Source organism: Lepus europaeus, chromosome 20 (assembly GCF_033115175.1).
Source record: "Lepus europaeus isolate LE1 chromosome 20, mLepTim1.pri, whole genome shotgun sequence".
Classification (NCBI taxonomy): domain Eukaryota; kingdom Metazoa; phylum Chordata; class Mammalia; order Lagomorpha; family Leporidae; genus Lepus; species Lepus europaeus.
Genome location: NC_084846.1, coordinates 58696945 through 58714747, shown reverse-complemented (window position 1 = coordinate 58714747; position 17803 = coordinate 58696945). Strand labels below are relative to the sequence as shown.

Genomic DNA, 17803 nt, shown 5'->3' with positions numbered 1-17803 from the left:
CTCATCCAAACTAAAAAGACGTCAATGATTGCAGTTCTGATCTCTACAGATAGAATGACTTTAACTTGTCACATTTATTAATAATGTCATGTGTTGTTATAGATTTGATTCATGTAGATCATTATCCCGACCTCTCTTTTTCCTGAAATAATATTTGTATATGTCTGTGTTCATGTGTGTGTCTTGTTTTCTGACTCTGAAATGTTTATTATGCCTTAGACAGTTACCCCAGGGAGATTATGTAAAAAAGCCTGGAGATGGTGACTCTTTTTATAGCGACATTCCTCCTGGAGTCAGCACAAACTCAGCATCTAGTTCTAAGAAGAGGTCTGCTTTTCTGTCGCATTTTCAGATTTCTACCTGTTCCATCACACATTATTCCATTAGTCAGAACATTTCATTATTTTGCAGCAGGTTTGATTACTTCTTCTTCTTTCTTGAATGTTAAGAACTGGTATCCTTTGTTCTTTGATTACTCCACTGCAAAATGCCATATGCTCAGAACCACTTGTTAAACAAATCAGGCCACAAAATGGAAACAATCAATCAGTCACCCTAAATCGATGTAGAAACCCCAGGGTTTTTCAGTCTTGCTTTTATATGGCTTAAGAAACTGTATATAATATATAATAATATTTTAAATGGTGAGCTTTATGTCATGTTTGGTAGTCAAAGAAAAAGGTTACTGTCATGCTTCAATAAAAGTGGTTGTTAACATAAGTTGGTAATATAAGTGCTGCATTGAATATTTTTAATTTTATATATATATATATATATCAAAACTAAGCTTGCTGTGAAACAAAGATTGCTTTTCTGTGAATCATGTATTTGAATATTATGATTTTTGCCTTTTTAATGGAATGATTATTTGTAGACTTTATAACTTACATTTTAGTTGACAAATTAATTTAAGTATGCTTAGTATTTGCCTGGGTTTTATAATAGTGCAACTGGGATGAACATACTGTTTATATGCCCCAAAGAGTGATGATGTATTCTTGTTCTAGCATTTGAAGGTGTAGGATGCCATTTGAAATCCTGTATGCTTTATAATCAGTAAAATAAATGGGTAGAAGAAATAAACAATTGTAGTGTTTCAGGGACAAAGGCTTATATTCACAGTGAAGGAAGCTAATATGTTCTTGTGGAAGAATTTCTTTAAAGATGCCAATACAGGTGTAATAGATAGGAAGAAGTTTTAGATAGAAACCCCACACCTGATTTTCAGCACATTAGATACCTTGTACAGTGAAAGGAAAATTGCTAGTCTATTGAGAGGAAACATGATCTCTTTGAGAGTTCTAGATCAAGTGAACCATCTGTGAAAATTCTGCCATGGCACTCAGTCTTTATAAACAGTGACCTGGAAGGAGGAGAGAAGGATTTAGTGAAATCTGGGAATCTGCTTTATGCAGAACTTTATGAAACATGGAAAATCATTTCTGCTTGAATAATATACCTTAAAGCAAGTATAGAACTAATAGTTTGGAGTCAAGGAGTACAGTTTTAGAGAACAATGTTTTTTAAAACAGTGTACTTTTAATTATTGCAGGCTTGCTGGTTAAGAGAAGATGACTTGTGATCTATTTGCATTCTCTAATGATACGAATTTTTCTTGGTCAAATATTAGATATTAAATGACATAGTTAAAAAGTAGAAAAATCAATGGTTTCCAGCAGTATTTCTGTTGTCCTTTTGTTCAAAAAGAAATCATTCTGTAGGTAGCAAATGATGTCAAAACGTTTCAGCCTGGAGAATTAATATATAGTAATTGTGCTAAGTTCCATATTTTCACTCATCTGTACAGTATCTTTAAAAATAAACATTAATAGCAATTAGCAATGTGGAAAAGATATTTTAGTGTCATCTTCTAAAGTACCTTAAAGAAAAGTTTAAATTATCCAGTTGAATCATTCTCAGATTATAGGAAAACACTCAATGAGTTATAATTTTTAAGCAGTTAAAAATATACTTTTGATATTTGTAAGTAGACTTCTCCTTAGTATGTGTAGTTTGGCTTTACCTCTGTAGTACAAGGTAGGTGTGTATGTTTTGCTTCTTATAGATGATTCATATAAAAGATGGTAGGACCCAAATAGCAGAAGGGTTTAATGGCACATGGGCTTTGTGAGAGACCTTCCATGACAGACATCTGAGTTCAGTTATTGGACAACTAATGAACACCTCTTGTCCTTTTTTGGACCATATTTGTGGATCAAAATGCCAATCCTCAGAGGATTTTGTTGTTTCAGAAAACCTAAGTATTACTTTAATAAAGGTTACTTAGCTTCAGTTGATCAAAATCTTCATGTAATCTCTTGGAAGTCCATGTTCTCATAAAATTGGAATGGAAATCATTGCTTTACAATTAAGAAACATCTATGGTGGGACCCCATTATAACTGCTGTTGTGGTTGATGTGACCAAAATGTATGGTGCATTTGCTATTTGTAATTGCTGTGTCCTGGGGAGTGTGAATTGGCTTGCACAGTGGCCTGATGCTTTTCATTTGTAGACTGTTGTAATGGGGTTCCATTGTATTTGACTTTTCTTAAATTGAATGTTGTGTAATTCTGCCTTCTTCATGAAGACTTTCATGTTCTCTTCATTCTTTCATTTCAGACTGTTTTCTTTCTCGATGTGTTTTATTCAATGCACAGTAATGAATACAACTTTTGCTTACTGATTTCAGAACATTTGCTTACCTTTTTGAACAACATACAAATATTTTCAATTTCAGGTCCAATGGGCTCTCTCACTCATGGAGTGAAAGGATTCCAGACACAAAACATATTTCAGACATCTGTGAAAATGGACGACCTCGAAGTAACTCTTGGCAAGGTATCAGGCAGCATTCTGAATCCCTTTGTCCACACATTCAAATTCTGCATTCCCATTCCGTAGTCCCTAGTAATGAAGACCTGGTCTCTCCTGTAAGCTCTTCTCCAAAAAGAAGAAACTCTTCTATGAAGAGAATATTTAGATGAGATTTCAGTTCTTTTTGCTTGGGTGGGAAATGATAGGATTGGGTAAAGCGCCATGTTGGGCTGGTTGTGCATTATATCCACTTAAAACACCATATAATTGGACCTAGGACAATTATTTATTCATATGGAAATCTAGTTATGAACCATCTCTTTCAGGTAACCTGGGAGGCAACAGAAAGAAAATCAGAGGCAAAAGATTTAGACCTCGGTCTAACTCAACTGAGTAAGTCCCGGCCTCTCTGGAAAAGGGCCCACCAGGGTCTGTGCACTTAGTGTCAGATGTTAATTAACCAGACAAAGAACTGTAAACCATGCCTTTGGTCTTGGTTTTGTCTTTTCGATTTCTTTTTTGCCCTTTAAGAATTAACCATGGCTTTTCTCTTTTACATAGGCATCTCCGCAACTGTGCCCATACCAATATTCACTGACAGTGGGGTCTCACCCTCGCTGTGGGGTTTTGCTCCAGTCACCTGCCATTGTGGTGTCTTGGTTCCGTTTGAAGGGAATTTTGATAACATTCCTTTCTTCTCATCACCTGGGGGTCCAGCCATCTCAAAGGGTCACCCTTCCGCTCCCCGGTACCCACACAGCCTGGAAGCATCAGGGAGAGCTTCCCACGTACCAGAGCATGGGACTGACTGCTCACGATCTGAAACCGCCACCCCAGGTCTTCATGGCTGCCATCTAAGCATTCTCTCAGACTAGTGGAATCAGGCTCCCTTTTAAATCTCCCTTCCAAGGACATTTAAAAGGGCATCCACCTAAACTTGCACTTTAACGGAATCATTGTCACTACAGGCAACATTGTCTGTTCTTAAATGATAGCCACAAATGATTTTGTGTTTAGAGGGAGTGGGACCGGAAGTTGTATTTAAAGTCTTGTTATAATGAAGTAAACACCACACACTTTGTTTGTTTCTCCACAATGCAAGCACAAGCAAAACAAAGCTTCCTCAAACCTGTTCTTCCCTGCACGGAATGAAACACACGCTGGGAACCCTTCTGGACTGACCCTGCCATCTGGTTTTAAATCACCCACTATTTTTTTTAATCCTACTTAAATGTAATCATCTGTTTCTGCCTGTAGCGGTAGTTATTATTCCCAGGATCTCTGTTGCTTCTTCATGCCTTAATACCTAAGCAGTCTGAATAGCAGGCGTTGTTGGCTAACTTGTCAGAAACTTACGTTAGCTTTTCCATCATATATCCTGCCCTTTTCAGTCCAGGAATAATAACGTTGCCCTGAAATTTGGACTGTCCACCTGAATGGTACTGTGTTGTAAATGTCTCTTCTAAGTTTCCCGAGGATACCTCCCCATAGAACGGATAGATTCAAATGATACCATTGCATGGTCTAGAATGGCATCATAGAACTCCATCCCAAGGAACTAATCTGGAGAGTTTATCTAGAGATGCTTTAAGGCTCATTGTTGATAAACTCTTCCTGGAATGTGACTTAGTTTGTTTTGCATGAAGTCACGTGGTCCAGTCTCCTTAGCCTGTCTCCTAAAAGTAGGGATAAAACTGTAAGACATTCTTCAGATCTTCCCTTGTGTACAGTTTAGTGTTCTAACAATATTTCCTATAACAAGGCTTTGAAAACTACTAAGTCAAAAAATTCAATTATATGTTAAATCTATGAGTTTAGGCATATATTCCTAAGAATATTTGGTTTATATATTAACAATATTTATACAGTATTTTCTAGGGCATTCACTTAGGTATTTTTAAAAATTCTGTGTGAAATTTGTACTCACACCAGGGGATGAAAATTACAATGCAATAGATAGCCATTGAGAAATCTTGTCTGCGAGATCATTAAGTTGTAGTGTTTAACAAGACATCATAACGGGGTCCTTCTAGGGAGACCGTGAGAGGTTCCCTTTGAGTTATGGGTTGCCTGACTCGTGTTAATGCAGTGAAGCTGGTCACCATCCTCACACACCTTCTCCGCACATACACTTTCTCATGTACGCTTGTTCTCTTACAAGGACCCCTGACACACAGCGTATCAAGAATTATGTTGGCCTTTTTTTTTTTTTTTCTACTTTCCCCATTTAAGTGATCCCATTTTCTTCTGATATGCTTATACCATTTTGTGAGACTTTGAGAGCAGCAGACTGAACACACACTTACCTTTGATTCTGATAGTTTATAGAATAAAAAGTCTTTCAGGTCTGAAATTTCAGCATTCCCTTTAGAATCTCATCATCCCAAAAGGCTGGGACAAAAACTGGGACATGAGTGAAAGCATGCACCACAAATGCATGCTCTGCTGATTAACAAAATAAAATGGCCTTGTTCACTGTACTGTTTTCCACTCAAAGCTTTTGCATCTTCCTCACTGTTGTACATGATGTAAAAAACTTTTTTGGCTTAGACTTTGTATTATATATTGTGTTTTTACAGGAGGGAGCCCCAAGCACCTGAGCCTGGGCACTCCCTCGCCCAGACAGTCCCATCCCAAGGCATAAGCCCAGGGGGCTCTGACAGCCCCCAGACAGGGAGTCTGGATCACAGGTCAGTCTCCACCTGCCCCTTCATTCTGGGCTGCCGCTTAATCTCCTTCCAAGTCCCTCCCTTGTCTGAGAACAGGGTCATTTGATCTTTGAGCTCCTGTGTCTGCTCGGAGGTGCTCCTGGTCCAGCCGGCACTGGCTAATTCTCCTCTGCCTCTCCATCCTGGAGAACACTGAGAGCTCTCCTACGCCATGTAATGCATTTTTTTTTTATTTGCATGTTGCGCTACGAGCCAAGTCAAGCCACTTAGGCAGGTTGACTGCAGTTTGATAAAATGCCATGACTCCAGCCACCCCACCCTAGAGATGTCAGGAGCCCACCGTGAAGACACTTTGCTGGGCAGATGCCCAAAAGGAACAGCCGTGAGAGTTCTCTGAGTCACAGCATTCAGCCATGCTCCCGGAGATGGAGGAAGAGGCTCAGCAGTGCAGGTCAAGCCATGTGGTTGTAGCCTCCATGGAGCAGCCATGGCACCAGTCCTTGAGTTTCCGAGATGACCAGTGAAAGGAACAACAGTCTCCTCCTGGAGTGGCCGTCTGCCTCTGTTTGCGGCGTGGCTGTGTCTCACCTGATGACAGCTGCATGGGCTTCCCACGGTTCTCCCCAGGCCAGAGCCTTCACTAGCCTTCATCTGTGGCTGCATTTGCTTTTTGATTTTTTGTTTTTTTGTTCAGAGTCTCAGTGGAAATCTTTATGCAAGTTGTAATTGGCTATCTCTGTGAAAAGTGCAAGTTGGCAATGATTGTGGCTAAAGGCAAAACTAGAAGGAGCTGTTTGTAAGCCAGGAGACATTGTCTTGGCAAAAATGGTCTTCCACGCAAAGAACCCATTATTTCCAGAGGGAGTTGCATGCACGATGATATTTTGCACAATAACTTTATGGCTAAACAGGAGGGAAAGGGCTGTGGAAAACAACCTGATTTTTAAAAATACTGCTGTGGATAATGTAACCTTGATTGCAATATACTTACAAACAGCTCAAAAACTAAATATGGGGGAAAGAGGCAAACTTTAACCAAAACCAGTGTGTATTATAGTTTCCCCTCGCTTATTTCTAAATGGTTAAATAAGGCCTGATTGTCTCTATCTTTAGAAGTTACTTTTTGAAATGGGAAAATTTTTTTAAAAAACCTCCAAATCCTTGCAATACTGAATTTACAGATATTAGATCTGTAGTATTTAAAAGGGCAAATTCCAAGAGGATGTGATTTTGCTTGGCTCCCATGTTAGAAATCAGAGGAGACTCTGGGGGAAAACAGCAGCAACATTGTGCACCGCACTTGGTTCCCTTTCAAGTTTGCACAGTAATCGCTCCGGGGGCTGCCAGGCCCATCAGGAAGGGCTGAATGAGGCCCCCGCTGTCCTGTGGCAGTCATGCACACAATCCATGATCAGACACTTAAAGGTGGCTTCCGAGGGCCGTTTCACAGTGGAAACCCAAACCTGTTAGAGTGGAGTAGGAACAGGAGGAAGGAGTGTGGCAGCCACAACTAAATTACTAAACCCAGCTTCAAGGTCGTGGGAGCCCATTTGGACCACACTGCCTGTGCACTGGGGCTCCAGGGTCAGAAGAGCGGACCCTTTCTGCTCCTCACAGGACCAGCTGGAACAAACCTTCTATTAACTCCACTTGGGATCCACCACAGGGGAGTGAGACAGTGGCCCTGTGAAAGCCTTCATGTGTGGGCAAGAGAGCCTTGCTTTTAATTGTTCCTGGGGTGTTCTATGCCCAAATGCCAGGTTGGAGTCACAGCCACCTGCATGTTTTCGAAAAGCTCTATCATTTGCAAACCCAGGAGCCAAATGAGAGGTGGCCTGGGAAGAGCCCCTCTGGAGGTGGGTACATAGAACTGTTGCCTGTACCATCACTGAAAGGGCTCTCCCGTTCCCTTTGGGAAGCCCCCAGAAGAGGCATTTCCAGATATGCTGACTGCATTCTAGAATGCCTTGAGCCTTGTTGTAGGTGAGATTATTCTCGTGCCGTTGTATATACTGCCTCGTGGTCATCCAACATCCATCCTGGTTTATTTGCCGTAGTCACTTGCATTTGGAGGGTGTAGACATCCTTGCTAAGCTTGTGCTGTGTATTTTCAGATTTTTCTCTCTTGTTCTGCTTTCTTTGTTCCTTCCATTGCTTTCTGCAGGTATTTAAACCCATGGTTCAAAAGAGACTATAATGTAGCTAAGTGGGTAGAAGATGTGAATAAAAACACTGAAGGACCATACTTTAGGTATTTCACAAATTAATTTTATGTCTTTTTCAAACTCTCCCAGCACATACAAATACTGTAGTGTGACTGGCTCTCTAGCTTGTATCTCTCAATACAAGTTCCTACAGGTGGAAAAGGGTCCTTGTTTATTTGCACCTTTTGATCTCTGTTTTTGGCTTCATGAGCAAGTCTAGTGCTTTTCTGAATGTTTCCAATGAAGCCATTTAAAAGGGTTGCCATCTAGTGCATGTCCCTGTCACCATCTCCAGCTTCGTAGTAGCTTCCTCTTCATTTTATGCTATATAGTGTTCTACAGGCATGACACATACTTTCCACTAATAAAGAAACACAATTAACCTGAACAGTGTAACTTTCAGAATCATTATGCATTTTGCCTACTTACTGCCTAAGAGTGCACAGTGCATATGAAAACTCAAGGCAAATATGACAAGCAATGAGATGGAGTGTAGTGGAAGTTCACTTGGAGTAGAAACCGATTTGATCCAGCTGGAATATTATCGAGATACTGCTGACACCTGAGTAGATGTGGACTCCGTTTAGATTGGGTACAACTGCTGGCCACCTGAGAGGGGCTGTGCTGGGAGGAGTGTTTGCAGACTCTTCACAAAGCATCCAGGAAAATTTAATTAAAGTGTTGTTGTCCGATGCTTCAGACAGAACAGGAAGCTGGTAGACAGCATATTCTTGACTCACAAAAGAAAGGAATTTAGAAACACTCTGATTTACTTAATTCGCTGCAGTGCTGTGAAACAGGAAATGTGAGAGAGAATGTCAAAGCACGCCTCATTTTTCACTCTTTATAATATCAGAGTGATTGTGATTTCCTGGAAGTCACTGCCCACTTTCTATCTGACTCCTTGGTGGACAACTAATGTAAAGGAGAAATATGGACTCAATAGGTGCACACACACACACATTTAACCCTCACACCCATGCAAGGTGGACTTTCTCTTCCAGTGTACCATTTAGTTTAGTCGTGTATAGTTTGAGAAAATGATTAGACCTACCTGCATTTAATTTGATCCATAACATTTACACATACCCCAAGGAAAGCGTAACTCCTGCCTGCTCACAAAAATGTATGCTGCTTTTCTACCCGATCACCCCTCCTGCCCTGCCCCTCTGCTTGTCCCACACTTCCCCACACTGAACCTCATGCACATACACTCACATTCAAACATCCCACCCTCACCTGTAGCTCCCAAGATGGCCAACGTCAGGAAGACAGGTAAGATGATTTTCTGAATGTTATTTGGAATCTTGGCTCACCTGCAGTCCTATTCTCCTTCCTATCTTCCTCAGGCTTGTGGGCAGATTGTAGTTTGTAATGGCCATGGCACCAAAACAAAATGACTTTGATTCTCTGTGGGTTAGGTCTCTTTCTCCTAAGCAAACTCAGCACTTTTGCGGCCATAATTTGTGAAATGGTACCCCGGAAGAGTTGCCTCACCTCCCCTGGGTGAGCCGAGTAGCTGATGTGGCTCCCAGAGAAGAGTTCACCTTTCTTCAGACCAGCTGGCAGGTCTGCCCAGAAGCTGCCTGACCACACACATGTGGATGGGGAACTGCTTTGGCACCCCCGGTTGCACGCGCAGAGCTGCAAGGGCGATTTTAGAGGATCCCTCTAGCTCCTCTTTCAGTCGATGTTGGTTCCTCCTGTAGCTAGTCCCACTTAGAATTAATTATAAAAACACATATTCTTGTTTAAAGGCTAGACCAAGTTCAATGGGCAGTTATAATTTAACTGTCATTTTGTAGATTAGCAAGAGGTATGCTGGGAAGACTGGAAAACCGACACAGAATTTCTGTGGCCGTGGTGACTAGCTGGAATGGCCCAGAGCTGTGGACGCAGTGATTCTGAGCGGATCTTGTGTGCTCTCCGTCCCAGCTGGACCTCACACAGGGAGCGCAGAGCGAGTCCACACCTTTGCTCATGCTTTGCCAGTCCCATGCTCGTGCTCAGATCTGCTTCATCGGCTGCCAGGGCACTCAGGATTACTTCTGCCAAAACCACCGGTGAGGGCAGAAGTCGCCTTACTAATCACCCACGGGGTGTGCGTTTGTGACCTTGTGGAAATGCAATGCAGACCTTGTGATGGCAGCACACGGGTCCAGTTTAAAACATGAAACCCATGGGACTGCCAGGAGCAAGGAAGATACCTAAAGCCATGGAGCCATCAGGGTGTGTCTCTGTGCCCCTTCCCAGCTCTGAAGTGACAGTCCTGAGCTTGTACTCTGGTCCTCAGGGAGCAGCAAGGGGCTCAGGGCAATAGCCTCGTCTCCCAGTCAGGGCCTGTGCAGGTCTCTGGGGACAGTGCCTTGCAAGCTCCGTACTCTGGGGGATTAGCCAGGTGAGTGCTAGGTTTTCAGTGCACTGCCATGACCTTACAGAAAATGTAGTGACCATAATATCACTAACCAAGTGCCTACAGGATATTACACCAGCAGGTGTAGGCATTCTTATTTCCTTTCCATAATGGAGGGAACAGAGGCCCAGCTAGAAAGTGTCAGAACCCCTCCCAGAGACTGGCGCCATCCGACTCCCAGATCTGCTCTCGTCCCATTTCACTGTACCTGGTGACTGTTGAACACTTAACGCTGTGCCAGGACACCTAATAGATCCTTCCTCATCAGGCTGCTGTGAAACGACTTCTGTCCCTCTCCCATGACTGACCTGCTTTAGCCTGTCCCAGGGAAGAGGGAGCACAGATGGACTGAGATTGGCCTTCCGACCATATGCAAAATGGGAGCCAGAGAAGTCTGACATAGGCCCAGGATGCACCCCCGCCAGCGGCATATGCACAGTGTTATTGTGCTGTGGTAGCGTGGCATCCACCGTAGCCATTGTGATTTTTAAGAATGTAGTAAGGATAATGAATTGGAACTTCCAAGCAGGTAGCCTGAGTCAGAAGAGACCCTAGAGGAGGTTTTGAGAAAGTATCTCCTTCGGCTGTTTGTAAGAAATTTTGAGTTTGTTTTCCCTGATACACCCTGCCCTGTTCTCTACTCTTCTGACATCTGCTCTGGCGGTGCCTATCTGCCAAGATAACCACCTTTGTGCTGTTCTGCCCCAGCCAGCCTCCAGGACCTGCTGCCCGTCCCCCTGCTAAAACTGGCTTCCCTTCCTCCCATCAGGGTCCGAAGTGTCAGCTGGCTCTCAGTGTGCAAAGTGGAACATGTGCAATTTCTCTGGGCCTCTGTGACAGTGTGTGACAAGAGTTGTCACAGTTTGCTGGCTCTGCCCGTGAGAAGTATGTGAGGGGCAGACTGGACTCCCAGCACTCCTCCTTGGAGTGGCTTTGTACTTGAACTTGTCCTTGTCCTTCTCCATGGCCACGTTCAGGCCATGGTGACCTTTCAACTAGAAGCCAACAGTTCATTCTATGGACACAGATGCTGCTGTGTTTCCTTGGTATGATCCTGCCAAGGAAACAAGATTGAGTTATTTCTGTGCCTGGCTAGCTTTCATGAACTTGAATATCTTATCAGTCATAAATAAATTTAAAAGCTGAACCCAGGTTAGTATCCCTCATTTTAGAAACGATCCATTTAAATATCTAAATGCCAAAGGTTGCCTTCATTTTTTAGACACTGAATTTCTTTCCTAAAGATCATAGTATTATTTAAAAGGGAGGAAAATTATATCTTTACTCTTGAATGCGTTGAAGCCGATGATCTTGCCCTGCCCAATGCTGTCCCCACCACCAAGGTGCCCAGGTTTAAGCAATCACAGCAGGTGTGGTGCACCCTACAGGAACAAGTCCTTAGGCTACTGTGTGGCAGTGTGGCCAGTTACATGGATCAGTACCACTCTGGGACAGGAGTAAGGGAGTCACGGTTGTGTAGTGGTGATTTGTGGATGGCACAGCTATGCAGTGACACATGGACTTTCCCTTCATATGTGATGAGTGGACATTTTTCACTCCTGCAGACAAGTTAGCAGCAGGAATGGGCTTTTCTGGTGAGCCCGCTTTAGTCACAAACATTATCACTACACGTGCCAGACCCAACAAGTACAGCACAGTGCGCCAGCCGCCAGCCAGGGATGCTGGTCACAGGGACCAATCAGACCATTTCTGTATGTTCTCATCAGACTTTGTTTGGCTGAAACTCTGCACTCCTTACTGCTTGCATGTTTACTAATTTATGATTAAAACCCTAGTATTTGCCTTTGTTCCTTCACAACTAACACACTGGCCTCTAAATGCATGAGTTTTGTGTAAACTGGTGTGTGACTTAGCAACTAATAAATGTATCCATTGTGATATATTTAAACTCTTAAGATACAGTTGGAATTATTGAACATAGAAACATATTTTGTTAAGTGGTAACTATAAGGAGGAATATTAGTATATTGTACACTTAATTTACCATTACGAGCTCTTAGAATAACTTTCTCCCTTCTCCATGTTAGCCTTTTGTCTGTCCTATAGAAAACTTCATTACTAGCTTTCTAGATGAAAAGTACAATTCTCTGCAGTAACATTTGAACAATCCATTGCAGTCATGAAATTAGGAAGCTAAAATTCTCACTGTAGTGTGGAGAATCCTGAAGTTAGGAAGCTAAAATTCCAGCTTTCCAGTATTGGGAATGACAGAGACGCTTCCCAGTAGTTAAGCCTTTGCAGTAGGGTCTTATAAAAGCAGAAGTCAGAGGGTTTGGTTTGAACCCACTTTTCATATATGTTGCAATGGTATTAGGCAATCATGTGATATTTATTTCCTATGTTCTAAACGCCTCAGGACTTTATCTCCCGCCAAGTCTCCTTCATCATCAACGGGGTCCATTGCCTCCAGCAGAAAATACCCTTATCCAATGCCTCCGCTTCCAGATGAGGAGAGGAAGGTGAACCGACAAAGTGCCAGGGTAGGTGCTCATCCACTGTCCCGAGTTCACGTCTGAAAAAAGATAAAATGATAAAATTTAATTTGGAAACCAGAAGATTCTTGGAGCTTTGGGGTTCAGATTTATATTTGCTAATTAGCTTAATCTGCATTGATATATTCTAGAGACACTTGCTGTGTATTTTCTATTTGTTGTAGCTGATATTTTAAAGCGTGGAATTGATAAAATAATATACCTCTGCTTTATCAGTTTTTGATATACCTGGGAATGTCGGAGATTGAGTGAGAAAGCCTCTTATCTGCTCCAGGCCTTTCCCTGGCTAATAACATGCAGTAGGATTTTAGGAACAGGAACCCGTAAGAGGAAGTCAGATCAATAACTTGAAGATCGGGGTGGGATCTAGATACAAGGAAAAAGGGCTCAAAAAATCTGTAGTGTTGAAAGAATATGACAGTGGGTGGGGCAGATTTAACCGCCTTTCTTACTCTAGAAAGCCAAGTTTGTAAACAAATATGGAGGTGTTGACTACTTTTACCAAAATATGATTCACCAGAAATGCCATTTTAATACTGAGTGCCTTTTTACATTTTTAATCAGGATGCCACTCTGTCTTTCGGCATTCCTGGAAAACGTCCATTATGTGAAATTTGAGACAGAGTAGAGTTGAGAGAGGCAGAGCAGCCCTCAGAAGCTTAAGTGCAAAATACAACCAAAGAATCATTGCCTTTAGGGATGTGCAGGCTCTCTGTGGTCATTGCATTGTAATGTGGATCTTCTCAGAAATAGTGGTGCAAACAAACAAACAAATAAATAAAGCTTTAAAAGCCCCAGCAGATTCATCTGATAGTGAGTCCTGGGTTCCCAGACTTCTTGGTTTTTGAAAGATGCTACAGAATCTCCTTGATCCTAAACCTGAATTATGGGGTACAGGGTAAACGTGGATCATGTAGATTTCAACCCCAACAACCCAGAGTCTGTAAGAAAACAAATAATGGAAAACTGCTTAAATCATTATAGTCAAAAAGTCTTAAAAAGCAGTGATGCTTTGTTTATAATTTAAAAATTAGCTTTGTGTTAATCTGGGAAGTGATTTAAAAGGAGGAAACCTGATTCCCAGAGCTTAGCTGTCTAGCCTTAAGAAGACTTGTTGGTGAACACCGAGTTGTTCATGACGGGCCATGCGACACTGAAATCAAGAAATTGAGTACAGCCCCCGTGTGTGTGTGTGTGCGTGCATGTGTGCACCTGTGTGTTCTCCCTGCTAAGCTGTCCACACTCTATTTTGCTTCATCAGTTGGGTGTGTTCTTTGAGCTGTTGTCACACCAAGGTGTGGGTTATTGGAAATGTTAGAGCCCATGAAAATGACAGCTCCCCGGAAGAAATGGCTGCCCCATGACTCCTTCCTGGGGCTGAGCGGGGTAACTGTGGCGACTCCAGCTGCTGCCTGGTTCTGTGAAAGGCCTGATTTGTTCTGTCTGCTGTGCAGCAGTCACGTGAGCAAGAGGCAGATCTGCAGAAAGGGCAGCTCCCATCTCTACACTGTGCTTGCGGGCTGTGGGCACTCGCACAAGATAGTCAGAGCCCTGTGGTTTTGTTCTCTCATTTTAAAATATTTACTTTCACTTGCTTGAAAGGCAGAGGAAGGGAGGGCACGAAAGTGAGAGAGAGGTCGTCCATCTGCTGAAGTGCTCCCCAATGCCTGCGATAGCTCAGGCTAGGCCAGGCAAACGCCAGGAGCACGGAACCCAGTCTGGGTCTCCCACATTGGTAGCAGGTGGCAGGGACCCAAGTCCTTGAGCCATCAGCTGCTGCCTTCCTGTGTGTGTATTAGCAGGAAGCTGGAATCAGAAGCAGATCTGGGACTTGAACTAACTGAGACTTCAGTATGGGATGTAGCCATACCAGGCAGCATCCAGACTTGGGCACGGTTGTACCTCCTTGTCAAAGCAATGGCTTGACAAGTCCTCACTCCCTTCTCCTCACTGGGAAGGTCACAACTTTCAGGTTTTCCTAATGTCATTCATTTGTTCCTCTCCTTTCCGCAAGCTCTCACTCATTAATCCTCGTAACCATCTTTGGCCATCTGAGGCCAAAGTCTAAACTCTTTGCCACTTCAGACCATTATCAGTCCAGGTCGCTGCCCAAACCCCCTGCCAGCCCCCTGTTGAACTCTGCTCCGCCATCCGGTGTCAGCTGCTCATGGATGTTCTCACGTGGAAGGGGCCCTCAAAGGTTTCCAGAGGGGCAGAGGATGGGTGTCGTCTTAACGAAAAGGCCACAGAACAGACGTAGGGAGAAGCCCAGTGTGGGTTGAGCCAACATGGTGTACAAGGGCCCCGCAAAGACCCGAGAGAACACGTTCAGGGGACCTACACTGAGACATCCATTTATGTAGTCTCTTGTTTGTTTTTTATCTCCCAGAAACTCATGACGTATGCCACGGCGTGCCCTATATGTACAGTGAAGGTGGCACTTGTATGGAAATTGAGTCCTTCAGTTGAGTCACTCTCACCATAGGCTTCGTTCACATGTATAACGATAAACCCAAGTCGTGGGCCTGGAGACATTTCAACAGCTTGACGTTTTAAAACTTTATGTTACATTCTAACTGGGCTTCCTTCTGTAGCGAAGTGAGTCGCACTCATCTCTGATCATGCCAGGATTGTTTTCTGTCCGTGAAGGCAACTGCTGCACATTGTAGGATTCAGCCCAGTGTAGAAGCTGTGGCTGCAGAAGCCAGGAGAGGGCGTGCATGTCCTGCCCAGAAGCTCCTCCTGCTCTGTACGTCAGCCACGGGGGAGAGCTGTTTCCTGGGAGCTAGCGCTGGGGTGGGAGAATGTGTTCTGCTCCCTGCCCGATGCCGGGCGGTGATTTTTGAGCTGATGGTGGTGGTACTGATGCAGTCACACCGCCCAGTGGCCAGCGGTCCTCAGCCTCAGTTGCACATGGGAATCCTCTGAAGAGCTTTTAAATATTCTGAGTCTGGGCCCCAGGTGGAGAGATTCTGATGCAGTTGATCTGGTGCAGTGGAATTTTTTAAAAGTTTTTATTAACGATGATTTTACTGTCTATGGGCTACAGAGGTGCTCCAGTGCTTGTACACTGTGTGTTGCTTAAGTCCAGGTGGTCAGCATTTCCCCGTCTTGACATTACTTTGTGACTGGAGACTCGGGGCTCCTGCCTTCTGTTTGTTCATAATGTATATCCTAGGTTTGTGAGACCTGTAGTCACCCGGCTGTGCCGTGTAACACTGGGAACGTGTTCCTTCACTCTAACTCCCTCTATCGCCCCAAACTCCCTCTATTGCTCCACACCTCCCAACCTTTTAGGTTCAGACTGAATTTTGTTTTAGCTTCCACATTAGAGGGAGAACATGTGAAGTTTGTCTTTCCGAGTCTGACTTATTTCACTTAACATGATGTCCTCTGGTTCTGTACATTTTGCTACAAGTGACAGGATTTCATTTTTTAAAAAATTTACTTATTTATTTGAAAGGCAAAGTTGCGGAAAGAGATGGAGAAGCAAAAAGAGGGAGACATCTTCCATTGCTGGTTCATTCCCCAGATGGCTGCAACGGCCATAGCTGGGCCAGACTGAAGCCAAAAGCCAGGAGCTTCTTCCAGGTCTCCCACAAGGGTGGCAGGGGCCCAACACTTAGACCATCTTCCACTGCTTTCCCAGGTCATTAGCAGGGAGCTGGATTGGAAGTAGGGCAGCCGGGACCTAAACTGGTGCTTATATGGGGTGCCAGCACTGCAAGTAATAGCTTTACCCACTGTGCCACAGCGCCAGCCCCAGTTCTTGTCTCACGGGTGGTAGGTGATGGCTCCTGACCCCTGGCTTCAGCCTGGGCCTGTCCCTGTTTCGGCAGTGAACCAGCAGAACATCTCTCTTCCCTCCCCTCCTCTCCCTCTCTAACTCTGCCTTTCAAATGCATACATACATATATACATACATACGTACACACATACATACAAACACAGAAAGAGCGGCAGGCATTAAAAAGGTTGAGACCAAGTTGTGGAGGAAAGGGAGCGCTGGCAGTCGGAGTATGGGTTTTTCCATTTGTCAGGCTGCATGGGTGCTCACCAGTCACACCTGTGTGGGTGGAAGCACCAAGCCTGTTCATCTCCGTCGATCTGAGAACTTCTGCTTCCTGCCCTTACGATGTGTGATTTTGCTTTTCTCTGTTGTGCAGCTATGGGAGACGTCCATTTAAGATCAACTGTTTACATGTGACACATCGAAACTGTTTACTCCAACTTTTATAGAAACACAGTCTCACAGAATCACTGCACATCGATCACTCTTCAGACAATACAGAGACCCTCTGGGGAGCCACCCAGGAGAGGAAGCCAGATCTCACATCTGGATACCAGTTTCTTTTTGTCATTGACATAGCATTGAACTGAACCACGCCCAGAACTACTGAAATGTCGCAGTATGACGTGGAACAGCCAAGGTGCCGGTATGTGAATGCATAATCCGCATGACAGATCTATGTAGAAATACCAATCAAATTAACTCACATGATCCAAATGTAGCAGTTTCCTAAGGGACAATAGTGGATTCAGAACTTGACATTCTGAAGCACCTCCTCATTGTACACAGCAGCGCTGAATGCATGAAGCTTCTGTTTATTGTTTTCCACATTTCAGGAAACAACCTCCCATCATAGAAACTAGCATGCAGGGCTCAGCACCCAGGGCTTTTCTGCAGGACCCGGATGCTTTCAGAGGCCAGCATCCCTAGTGCTAACTTTAAACATGTATTTTTATCTTTTTTTTTTTTACTTCTCATATTTATATCAGCACACAAAGACAACTGTACATATGTAAACATTTTTAAAAATTAAAAAAAAAAAAAAAAACGAAAAAGCAGCTGTTACACGCAAGTGTATCTTGCCAAATGCCTAAAATCAGTCCCGGTCACATCCTGTCACCGTCCCGCGGTCTTTAAAAATGCTGTCGATGATGTAAATGCAGCAGCGAGCACGGTCAGCGTGTCTCTCCGTAATCGGTATTTGTGTAAAACCTGCGACGTCCCCCTAAACTGTGCGTGGTCTGGAGGCGGATTCACACAACGGGAGAACGAGATGCCCCAGCCCGCTCCTGGCCTCAGCATCCCGCTGCAGCGGGAGCGTCCTGGTGCCACCATCGGCCGCTGGGCCGCCGCCAGCCTGTCCACTCTATTCTGTGGGCGCGCTCTGCCTGCCTCCGC

The 17803-nt window shown here is 43.8% G+C and overlaps 1 protein-coding gene across 9 annotated transcripts in view; it reads left to right on the top strand.

The window, feature by feature from the left end:
- The window catches only part of ADAM22 (ADAM metallopeptidase domain 22), a 225743-nt gene extending 208756 nt beyond the window's left edge, over positions 1-16987 (top strand). For 2 of the 9 annotated variants that reach the window (XM_062179300.1, XM_062179299.1), the window contains 5 exons: positions 2740-2840; positions 3143-3209; positions 5396-5506; positions 12480-12603; positions 16782-16987. In XM_062179300.1, the coding sequence (XP_062035284.1) occupies positions 2740-2840; positions 3143-3209; positions 5396-5506; positions 12480-12603; positions 16782-16802 (424 nt within the window). In that variant the 3' untranslated portion in view covers positions 16803-16987. Of the gene's footprint in view, positions 1-219; positions 415-2739; positions 2841-3142; positions 3210-3377; positions 4558-5395; positions 5507-7649; positions 7737-12479; positions 12604-16781 lie in introns of those variants that run through there. The other 7 variants (XM_062179303.1, XM_062179302.1, XM_062179298.1 and 4 more) reach the window with 6 other exon arrangements.
- Positions 16988-17803: the final 816 nt, after the last annotated feature.